We start from the raw sequence: 12268 nt of genomic DNA, 5'->3' as shown, positions 1-12268 counted from the left end.
GTGATTTCTAAGTAAGTCGGGGGCAGGCAGAAAGCCATGGGGCTGTGTAATTTGTCACTGCCCCCCACAAAATGAAGATGGGAACATTAAGTATGAGTCCAGTCACCAGCTCACACGACCGTACCCATGAACCGTCTCTCCATTTCTGTTTGCATTTCAAGAACAGTATGAGAACGTAGGCTGAGGCACTAAAGGGGAAAGAAAAAGGGACAGAGAACGTTCTCCCCACAAGAGACAGTGGTGGGGTCAGGAGTGGCAGCGTAGGTGGTAAGGGTCAGCGCTGCCCCTCTTAGGTGAGGCATCTAGAAACAGGACTGTTGAGTGTTCAAGGTGAGAGACATGCGCACTGAGCATCCTCACAAGGCACCATCCTGCAGACTGGTCAGGGATGCTTGTCCCTGAAAGCACAGTGGAAGCTTGCCATGTCGAAACATGCCTTATCTACACCATGCCTTCTAATATTTCCAGGCCTTTGCTTGCACATGCTTTTCCTGCTTCTTGACATGGAGATCCCACTTTTATCCTAGGAGATGCTGTTCCTAATTTATTCCAGGAAAGCCAGTGAATACGCCCCTGAGTTCATCACTTCCCAGAGGAACAGTGTATGACATATGCCCACTTTTCTTTGCACACACGTCTGCCTTCTACATTGGCTGCATATGCACGTAATCTTTAAACATCTCCACATGGTAGCTACTGTTACTGTTCCATTTCACAGGTGGCAAAAACAAGGCATGAAATGTCAAATGATCTCCTCAGGGTCCAACACTAGCCTATAGACTCGGGGCTTATGTAGATGTTAGTCCTTTACTATTCTGCTGTGTTATCTCTAAACATCTAATCCCCAGTGGCTTCAGAGCCAGAATCGTCAATCAGACTCACAGCAGCACATACAGATCAGCCTATGGAAAGTTAAGTGCTGGTCGGTGATAGAACTGAAGTCTAAAGGTTTCTCTATATTTCAACAATCTTCCTTAGCTTCTTACAAGCCATTGAGGCAGGATGGAATTTCAACAGTTATTTCTCTTTCCTGAGACATTGTATTCAGACACTGACCTATCTGAATGCACTGTTAATAGAAAACTGAAAGCAAGAAGATGAAGCAGGCCCACCTCGAAAGTCTAAGGAAGCAGCCAATGGTCACTTGCAGGCTGACGCAGGGCAGTAGGTGGAAATTTGCATTTTGCCACCATCAGCTGCTGCGGTGTCACACAAGTAAACAAGAGTGCCCTGGCAGCAGCATGTAGAACACGTGTTAAAGTTCTGTGCTATGAGAAACAGCCTGCAGCACAAGGGCAATCCTCAAGGCCAGGCCTCAAACTCAGTGGGATCCCCTAATGGGTGGGTGTCAGAGCTGGGGTTGGGCAATTATGTGTTCCTTTTAGTTGCTTTGCTAAGCTCAGCAATGGAAAACACCAGCTCATCTTTCCAGCCATCTACCCATACGTGAAGAACGCACTCCAGCCCTCTGCATGGGGATCCTCCGAAAGAACAGACGGGTTCTTGGGCTGGTGACAAGGCAAAAGCATGCTGCAAACCAAGGCCCTACCCTCGCTCGGTCAAGAAAGTCTGCTCAGTTGCCGAGCACAGCCTGATCCCTGCTTGACTCAGTGTAGCAAGGAAGGCATGGAGACACGGCTGGGCATACAGAGAGTGCCTCTCTGAACTCAAACCCTCCTTGGCCTCTAATGCTGGCTAATTCATTCGCTTCCTGGAGTGCCAATTTTCTCAGCCACTAAAAAGAAACAATTCTTCCTTGTTCCTGGTGTTTGAAGATGCCAAGATACCACACAAATAAAACTAGTATGAATACTAACAAAATCAATACTATTAATGGTAGTAATAAACATAAAACATAAAAACATACAAATAGTAGTAATTACTAACAAAATTAATACTATTCCCTCTATCGTATTTCTAGACTTGTCTAACAAGCCTCATATGATAGGATCCGGGTTCTCAGGCTCCCTAGAATCCCTCATCAAACTCATTTCCTTGCTCCAGGCCTCAATTTTCTCATTTATAAGTGGATCTGGAAACACACTGACTCCAAAGAAAGTTAACTAGGAGTGCCGCCTTGTTCAATACACAGGTGTACATATAGGCTAAGGTAAGTGAAGGCATGGACATGCCAAGACACACATCTATTCGTACACTATACATAAGGAAGGGAAGCTCACAGGACCCAGTGTCAGTCTGGGCACGGGACCTAACTGCATCATGTATTAAAACATTACAATGAGCAAGTTAATGAACCCAGTGTTCCTCGGGCACTGAATGTGGAGAACAATGGCACTTACAGAGCAGTTCGAAGCCAATAATAGTGGCTGTTAAAGGTCCCAACCAAGTACTTGGCACAGAGTATATGTGTTCAATAAGTTGGAGGTGCAACAAAAATGAGTAGGTTGAGCCCTTCAGAGGAAGCCGGTCACTACGTATATTGACTGTTGACAGCTTTGCAGGGGACATTTTAGAGCTTTGTAGATATTAATAACAAAACAAAGAACTTATTCATGTATAGCTTAGAAAAATTAATTCACCTAGTTAATGGCCATCTGTGACATGGACTCCAGCCATTACATAGGATCTATGGTAAGGAATGGAAAAACATACCAGGACTCCTTTTTCCCTAATTTGGAGATGGGGTTACATAATGAAGCAGGGCCCCGAGTGCCCTACCAAGCTGAACAAGATTGTATAGACTTTCAATTCGGCTCTGAGCAATTTTCTAGGATAGCCATGGGTGATGCACTGTGTTCGTGAGCCTTGGTTTTGTCATCTGAAAATTAAGGAATTTAGTATAGAAACTCTTTTGGTAGCCTTCCTGTTCCCAAACTGTGTGATCGCTCATTATCCACACAGGAGTGTGTGTGAGTATCAAACTGCGAACACTGTGATGTCACAGCAGGGTCACAGCTGCACATACTGAATCATGTGGCACCAGATTTAAAGAGGGGTGAGCTGGAGGAGCCCGCCGCAGCCCCGAGGCCTGGATCGCTCCCAGCTTTCTGTCTACAGGTAAGACTGGTCGCCTGGCCCCAGCCAATCCTCTGTAGTTCTCCAATAAAGTCCTGGAGTCTGGAACAGAAATCCCCAAATCTCCCACCCCCGAGTGCCCGCTGTAAGCCTCCACTGTTTATGTGCCTGCCACACTCATACAGTTGCTTAAAACCACAAGCCTGAAATCATATTAACTCACTCTTCCTTCTGCTTCTGACCATACCCAGAAACTCCCTGAGCTGTGCACTCTCTATCTGCTTGGGGCCTGGCACGGCCTTTCTCCCTCAAGACTCCACATGTAGCTTTATCAGTGGCTTGGAATCCCCTCCCTTTCTCCTTTTTTTTCCCCTCTGAAAGCGTTCCCGGCTGCAGAGTTCCTGCCCTGAGTCTAGACCTGGCTCATGCCGAGAAACCCTCAGCTCTGGTCTCACTGCCCACCTGTCAGCTGAACGCCAGTACCGCTCTGGACCTGTGTCCTCAGTGCCAGGGTGTCCCTGGATTTCGGCTCCTTCGGGTTCTAGGTGATATCTTGTAAGCACAAAGCCAGATTCTCGGCTGTATCATTAAGATTTCAAATCTATATTTTTCTCCTTTTTTGAATTTACTTACTTATTTTTTTTAACTCTCCAGATTTTATTCCCCTGCTGGTCCACACCCCCCTCTGAGAGTTCTACAGCCCACACCTCCTCCCCACTGCCGCACTCGCCATCTCCCCTCCCCGTTTCCACCAGAATTGTCCTACTCCACCCACCCCACCACCCCACCAGACCTCAAAACTTCCTAGGCCTCCAGTCTCCTGAGTGCGAGGTGCATCCCTCTGACTGAAGAATTTGCATTTTTCAATGTCCTGCTTCCTGGATTTAGCAATCCCTACTCGTAAGTCTGCAGAATCCTTGCATGGTTGTCAATGGACTTGTGCTGGATGACGGGCAGACAGAGGGAAACACAATAGGTAGGATGCGTGCAGAAGAAGCATACCCTTTGAAGAGTGAGATTTGAGAAGATACCTCGGTGGTAACAGCCTGACTGTGTGCTGATGACTGAGTGAGACTGTCTAGGAGGGGAGAAGGAGGTGCCCTAAGTAGTGAGGCCCGGGCACAATGGAAAGAAGTGCAAAGCGGGTGTGCATGGGAGAAGCTTGATGTCAGGAGGGCAGATGCTGCAGAAAGCAGGCTGGTCCTGAACCGTCAATCTCCAGGTCCAGCTTCCTTTATCACTCAGCTACTTCTCTGAGGAGCTTACGTCTCAGACTATTAAAAAGTACTGCATTGGTAGGGAGGAGTTTCCTGACTTCAGCCATCTCAGGAATGAGCTCTCCCTTGCTGACAGAATCAACACTGAGTTCATGTTCCCAGGCCGGAAGCCACCTCCTGTCCTGCTGCTTCAGATGTTTCATGTTGATCTGCTAACCAGAGAAGGATGTAAAGAGAGAGGCCATTATTCCGTTATCTAAACTAAGGCACAGAAGTCATAATTGTGCTGTTGGTCTTGACTTAATTACTATTCTTGCAGCTTGATCATTCCTTTGTTCCCTTATCATTATAACATTGCAGCCACACACTGGGCGGAGACCTGGCTGCAAAAACTGAATCAAGGACCCTGAAACCAGGTGACACGGATGAGGACCAGCCACCAAGGTTAAGTTTCTTGCTTGAACCCTTGTGTCAAATATGGTCAGTTAATGGAAAAGCCCATCCATCCCCTAGCTTTGTGCTTCCATCCTATAAAAATGTTGTACAATCTCCCTTTGAGGATGCTGTTCAGATCCCAAACTGGCCGCCTCCCTGAGCTCTCAGAAAATAAAGCTTTTATTTTTAAGCTTCCATATCTGAAAGGAGTTTTCTCGGCTTCCACTCCGAACCCAACAGCATTAGTAAAACCATACTTGGCTTACCTCTTGCTTCTGAAAAAGTAAGCTGATTTGATAATGGGACATATTATCCTTGTGGATATTTCGAGACAGAGCAAGGCTTCTTAGCCTCACGGCTGGTGAAATCTATGGCTGGGAAATCCTGCATTGTGTGGGTTGCACTGTGGCTGGCAACATCTGTGGTTTCATTTTGCTACACACCAGTGATAACTCTGCCTCCTTGGATGTTTCCAGATACTACTAAGTGGACCATGGGTGCCCAAAGTCAGCCCCTGTCAAAGATCTACCAGCCTAGAGAAAATGTGAGCTGCAGCCTCGAGCTCCAGTACAGCGCTGGGTAAGACACTAGCTAGGTGATTTTTGGAAGTCTTGCTTTGTGCCTTACAACATGGGAACTAATCTTTACCTAACAGAATTGCTGTGGCAAGGTGAAAAGCATGTGAAGTAACAACAGGCAGAGCCCTGGAGCCTTAGAAGACAGGTAGGAAATGGTCGTGCTCTAAGACCTGTTGTTCTTATTAAAGATGCCGATCTTATTGGTATATTGTTAGAAAAAAGCATAACTAAAGTCTAAAACTGACTGAACAAATGTACTTTCCATGACATAATAACCGCATGGCCTGCTGGGAGCGCAGTTCTAGCCATCACTTGCCCAGGGATCCTTCTGTAATTTCCTTCTCAATTTTGAGAGCATTTCATGTTTTACCAAATCCTTCCACGCTTAGCACAAATAACTGTAATTACAGTACTTACTTGCCTGTTCACGAGGCTGCAATTTCCCAAAACTCTTCTGCTCTGTCACAGTCACCCCCCGTCTCCATCAGATAGTAAAGCTGCTTATCAGTGGGTACTCACTAAAGGCTGTTCTCAAGATTCGTCACTTAGATATTCTAGGGAACAAACTCAAAAGTAGGGCTGCCACATAGAGACGGGCCCCTCATCCCATACCACACGGTGATAAATGCACCATGGAATCTGACTAGACAGGCTCCATCACACGTCCCCACCTCACTACGTAGTTTGTGACAAAGTCAGGGAGTCACAGGAGCCACTGCTGTCTCACTTGACAAGTGCAAGGGAAGAGCAGGATGTGCGGAGCTGCTTTCTGAACTTCCTGTGAGGTAAAAAGTCAAGTCTGTTCTCGGGTCCATAACTCATCTCTGGGGCTCAGGTGCTCCCATGGCCAAGCAAGGGTTGACGCACCTGCCCTGGTAAACTACAAAGCTGCTGTGAGGAGTGACTGAGCAGAAATGTGCTTCTCCACTCTAAAGTTTAGAAATAAGTGTTACAGACCATTGCTAATAACAATGTTTCCTGTAAAAACACCTCACCTCATAAACACGCGTGCATATTAATTATAAGTAAATACTCCCTAAATCCCATTATTGAAATCTGCTGCTTCCCCATCCTCTCTTCCAGAATATAGGAAAGGGTGAGATAAGTTAGCGGCACGGTTTGTCACTAAAAGAAACTTCTTTGTCCTAGCAAGGCAAGGACCAGAGGTTCTTTCCCTAAGATGGGCTAAATAAATTCTTCTGCCATTAGAAAAATAAACAAAAAGAAAGAAAATAGAAAATCCTTACTTTGTTTCAACACCACAGCTCAGAAGAGCAGTTAAAAGCAATGCAGCATCCGACAGCGAATCCAGTGTTGAGAATCAAGGGATTATGATCAACCTAGCAAAATGTATGATTTTGACCAAGACATGCTAACATGACTGTAAACAGAAATTATGGAGATTTTGAGGCATTTAGGACTAGCTGAAGAATTGCTTGGACCTAATGCTTGCTGCTGAAGAAGGGAACCAAGTACAGCTACCATACAAGGACAGCTGCCTCCCAGCTGAAGTAAGTGCCCACGGGTAAGGGAATGCCATCCTTCCCTTGACCCAATCACTAACTGTGACAGCAGCTGTTCAGGATATGCTACGAGAACCCACACATAAGTAAATAAGATGACATCGACATACAGACCAGCGAATATAAGATACAGCACGAACACGGGCAAAGGAGGGCTTCATTTAGCTTGGGAGTCAGGGAGTCAAGGAAGGCTTCTGTAAGAAGATGGCAGCATCTCCAAGCTTTGATGGATAGGCATAGGCAGAAGTTTGTCCGATAGACAAGATCCACTGAAAGGAGAGGGGGCCTGAGAGAAATATGAAGTTGCTATTTCCTTTCAGGACAGTTGGGGCGCTGCAGCCAAGAAGAGACCTGGAACAAAGTTAATGCTATTTTTACAAGCTAGAAAAATACCAGCAGCAGGAGTCCTGGCCAGAACCACCCCCACAAAGTGCAAACAAAACTCCTCCTATCTGCTGCCTGTCTGCTGGAGAACTCACCAACCAGTCCCTTAAGAACAAAATGTTCTTTTATCTTTGATTTTTCATTCCCACAAAGTCCTTCCTCCTCTGTTTCCAGACTGGAAAACACATGAATTGAGTTGTGTTGCCCTTTGATCTTTATCTCGCCCTCCCAGGCTGTCTTTGGGAATGAGAGTCTATGGGGTATTTCTGCTGAGAGCTGATCCCTCCTCCTGATCAGAATATGGGGTCCATAGCTGGTCAAGTCAGGCCAGCATATGTCATCCCACAACTGTCAGGGAAACTTTCTGAGAGGCCTGCATGGCATCTCACTACAAAGGTGGGCTCTTATATTGACATTTGGGGTCTCAGCAACGGTTCGTATGGCTGTTTCTGATTGAAACCTATACAACTGAGAGTACTGATTTCCACATTCATTTAGAAGACATAAGAAAGACAAAATCAGGGCACCTGGCGAGACAGAGGGAGTCAGATCTTTGGATTCTTCTTTTCTGCCTGCCTATCTACAGGGAAGGGAGTGGAAGTGCTGCTGAGAGATATTTCACACCTGGAAGGGAACTTCATGGACAAATCAAAGGCCTTCATCCACTAAAGTCTCCCTTTGTAATATGCATTTTGGTTCTGGGGTGAGAAAACCAAAAAGAGAGGCTTCATTATTGGGTGCCTAATGTGTGGCGACCACTATACCATTTGCTTTAAGGGGTATATGAATATGGAATGTGTGTGCATGCGCATGCGTGTGCGTGATGTATATATCACTAGTTCTCACAGAAAAAAAAGGAAAAGAGCCATTGCTAACCTTTCCCATCAAAAACAAAAGCTTAAGAGGTAGCCCGTTTGTAGGCAGGACAGGAATTTAGTCTGGTCAGAGACCTGCTATCTCAAGCCAGCTCTATAAAGCTTCATAAACACAGCAGGAAAGAACAATACAAGTCTCTCCCGAAGGAATGACACTTGTCTGGTTTGCTCACTGCTGATAATGTCCGGGTCCAGACCCAGAACAGACAGGTCTGCACAAGCTTGTTATGCATCTTTAGTTTATCTGTGGTCCAATGGTCTTCTCGGGTCTCTCATGCCTCTGTTCTCCTCTGCAATCCGACATGACAGATACAAGGTGATAAGGAGTGGAATTTTTGCATCCACCCTTTACCTTCCCTGCTACCCTAATCCTGAGATGGCTGCAAGGTGATGGAACAAGAGACTGGAAAAAAAAGCTATAAGGATAAAACCTGATCAGAACTATCAGTAATGAGAACCCCTTCACCCACCCTCCCCAGTCAGCACAGGCTTCAGTTCTGTCCTTTAAGAACCTAGGAATTTATTCTATCTTTGAACTTCACAAACTCACTTTCCATAGATGGGGAACTGATTAATGAATATGAGAGAACTTTAGCACAGAAGACATAAGCCAAAGATTCTAGAAGCAATATTTCTTTCAGTGAGCTCTGCATTTAGGCAATACATTGGGACTATCTAGGAGTTTCCCCTCTCTGACAGTACAGAGTGTCCTGGGCTGAAAGAAGAAGGTGAGTTTTGACACGTCCTTAGAAGCTGACAAGGAAACCACAATGCCTGCAGCTCGCCACTGCGAGGTTCTCTTCCCTGAAGCAAGTAATAGCCACGGCCAAGTGTTTGTCACCTGGGTGAAGCAAATGGTTGAAACTGTCACCCCAGGGACAATTGCAGAAGAGGGTGAAGAAAGCTCCCTGCCTGCCTCTGTGACCTACACCGTCAGAGTGACTGTGAGGCAGGAACACTCCATGTCTGTCCACACCTCCACTTCTGTCTGTGACGCTGCTTGAAAGCCCAACACATGACATTCTATTCAGAAGCACTGCTCATACTGGGAAGTGCTGGAGAAAAACAACCTTGTCTGTGGTCAGAGCCACACCATACATCACCCAACTATCACACATGCAGTACTCTTGTTTATTCTGTCTCTGGACCAGAGCCTGAGAACAGAAAGATAAAGAGGGGAGGAGCCCTCAAGCTGATAAGTGCCACCCAATCCGAACATCAGGAAACAGACGACACTTCACTCTAAAGTTTAATGTGACTTTACTCAACACATTTCTTAGTCACCTGTAAAAACACAATACAAGGCTCACTACTAGGAATATGATATGAATAATATGATGTCCTTATTCACAAGGAGTTCACAGTCTGGTAGAGAAGAAATCAGATCAATCATAAAATTACAACATGACGTCATCATTAAATAAATGAATGTGATGAAAGAAGCCCAATTAACAGAACATTTACATCTGACTGTTCCAGTGAACTCCCTGTGAAGGAGGACGCTTGTATAGACCTCAATCGAGAGCGTTACATACCTGAAATGACTGTGGTTCACAACACCCTCCCCCATTGGCACAATGTTAACAGGTGGGAACTGTAAATGCTGTTCAGTATGGTGGGGCTGGGTATTAATGAAGGGGCTCTGAGTGAAAGCAGCCCATTCCACTGTGTGTTCCCTGTCTTTCTGCCTTTTAACACAGACAAGCCTTTAGGAAATATCAGTGTCCTGACCTTGTATTTCCAGGCTACAAAACTCTAAAGCATAAATTTACACTCTGGGTGTCTGTGGCCTCAGGTATTCTGCTACAGCAGTGTAAAGTACACTGAGACTTTAACAGTCATTTCTAGGCAGAGAACATATGTGCCAAGACAGAGATATAATGGAATGAGATCTGGAAACACAGTATATGTAAGTCCTTTAAAGAGTCAGCTCTTCATTCTAAGGCACAGGCTTCCAACCTTCCTAATGCTTGAAACTTAATATTAAGTTCCCCCAGCAATTAAATTATTTTCATTTCTACTTTGTAACTGTAGTTTTGATACTGTTGAATCAGAATGTAAATATCTGTGTTTTCCAATGGTCTTCAGCAGCTCTGTGAAGGGGTCGTTTAATCCCCCAAAGGGGTCATGACCTACAAATTGAGAATCACTTTCTCTAAAGTAAAGTGTGAACAAGCAATTAAGTTTTGGACTCTTCCTGGGCCACCTGACTGGCTAAACTCTTGCCTCATTTCTCCAAACAGCTAAAACTACAGGTACGTGTCACCGCACATGCCTGAAGTTTTATGACGATAATGCATTATCAGACTTTCATTTTGGCCTGGTAAATGCATACATACACTCACAAATGGAAACATAGGTCTGCACCACAGTATTTATTTACCTTCACCATGGGAGACATAGTCTGCTGTGTTCTGACTTGCTCTGGTCTACTTTATACCATTCTATTCTGCAAATTCAAAGTCATGTATTAACATTTGTGTTGGTATATTTGCCTTATGAATTACAAGCCCTAATTTGAAACAAATGTTCTTGTACTAAAGGTTAGGGAAAATATATGACCATAGTAAAATTGAGAAATTCTGAGTATTATAGTATCCAAAAAAGAAAACAGAAGGAATCTGGAGTAGTAGTACAGTCTCCACATGTAACTATAATTCTTTGCTTCACTGTATTTTTCCTACTAAAAATTGGGGGGAGAATTTGGTTTTGTTTTATTTCATTCCAGTTAGATAGTGTTAAGGTGTTAAGAACTGAATCCCACACCCTACCCACACTAGACAAATGCTTTACCATTGAGCTCCCACACCAGTCGCAGGCTTTGTTTCACATCCCTTATCCCTAGCACCATGCCAGAGTGTGGTGAGAGGTCAGCTGGGGTTTTGAAAAATGAATAAACAAATACGAGACCTGAAGACTTGAAAGTTACATAGAAAACGAAATCAAGACATCAATTGGGTAATTGAATTTATGAAAAAAGCTAACATTTTACTAAATCAATATATTATGCTTAGAAGACTACATGAAAACACTCTACCATCACCCATTATAGATGCAAATGAACATACATTTTTTGAATTTCAGTAAGCTGCAGAACTATCTAGATTAATTTTTATATTGTGATGTATTAAGAAATTAATAATTTAGAAACAAATTATATATGTGATTAAAAGTTGCCTAACTCTATTCAAGAGCCTACATGGATAAAGGCATTCGGTTCTTACACTGACTCATCAGCCCTTGACCTTTTCGGGGAAACAGAGAAGGATCCTGGCTTCTTGGCCACACCGTGTGCCGGAGAACCCACGGGACTGGTGCTGGAGGGGAGGAGAGGTTACCTAGTCCTCCTGCGTGGGCATCAATGAGGGAGGCTGCCACCGCAATTCCCGAAGGAAGGCCCAGCTCTCTGGCTGCTTCTGGTATTAGCCCACTTCCAAGAGAAGCTCCAGGAGGCAAGGCGAGATTTCCTGGGTAGACATGAGAGAAAGCAAACGCCCATCAGTCTGGAATACACTAAAGGGAACCGGGGGGGGGGGGGTTTTTAAGGAAACCTTTTTGCTCCATCCTCCAAGCCTGTGTTTTCTCAACTTCACAAAGACAGAGACCATGCAGCCATGACATGTCCTTTTGCTCATTCCGTGGCCTTGGTATACATCTTTGATATGCATGTAAACACACACTCCAAAAGAAACAGAAAAGTGACTTCTGTAGTTGTTTCCTATCACAGGCTAAGGGAAGAAAATATTTTGTTCCAAGAAAGAATTCCTTGAGTTTTCTGTTCCAGCTGGATGAGACAGCCCAGCTGAAACCTTGGGGATTCCAGAGGCTACTGCTTACACAGAAACAATTCTTTGGAGTTTTGCAATGCAGTGACCCTGATATTTCAAGCGACCTTGAGTTCTTACAGTCAGGCAGGCTTTTAGTTAATAATTTATTGATTGTCTAGCTTTATGTGGGCACTGTGGAGCGGTAAAAGGCTGTTCTTGTTTTCCACCTAGTTAGGGAGATGAGATAAAGACACAGAAAACCATGTGAGGTAGAAGAAAATGAAGCGATCTCTCTGTTGCTAGCTGTTTGACAGAGGCAGAATCCTTTTCACTCTAAAAGATACTCTAGATGGATCTCTGCCCTCCAGGGGTTGTCTAAGACTTATACCATATGTAGTATACAATCTCCTTGATTGATTCTAGGATGGGCAGCAGTGCCTTAGGATTTCAGCTCTGAGAAAGGTAAATGAACATGACAAACGGCTCCAACAGCGCACACTAACTGGAAGCAAA

General features: G+C 44.7%; 1 protein-coding gene across 1 annotated transcript in view; it reads right to left on the bottom strand.

Moving 5' to 3' along the window:
- Nucleotides 1-12268, bottom strand: part of Fggy (FGGY carbohydrate kinase domain containing) — a 364908-nt gene that overhangs the window by 163617 nt on the left and 189023 nt on the right. The window contains exon 7 of the mRNA XM_032901907.1: nucleotides 11327-11455. Within this exon, the coding sequence (XP_032757798.1) occupies nucleotides 11327-11455 (129 nt within the window). The remainder of the gene's footprint in view (nucleotides 1-11326; nucleotides 11456-12268) is intronic.

Source organism: Rattus rattus, chromosome 1, assembly GCF_011064425.1.
Source record: "Rattus rattus isolate New Zealand chromosome 1, Rrattus_CSIRO_v1, whole genome shotgun sequence".
Taxonomy (NCBI): Eukaryota; Metazoa; Chordata; class Mammalia; order Rodentia; family Muridae; genus Rattus; species Rattus rattus.
The sequence above is the reverse complement of the archived record's forward strand: the minus strand, read 5'-3'. Positions and strand labels throughout refer to the sequence as shown.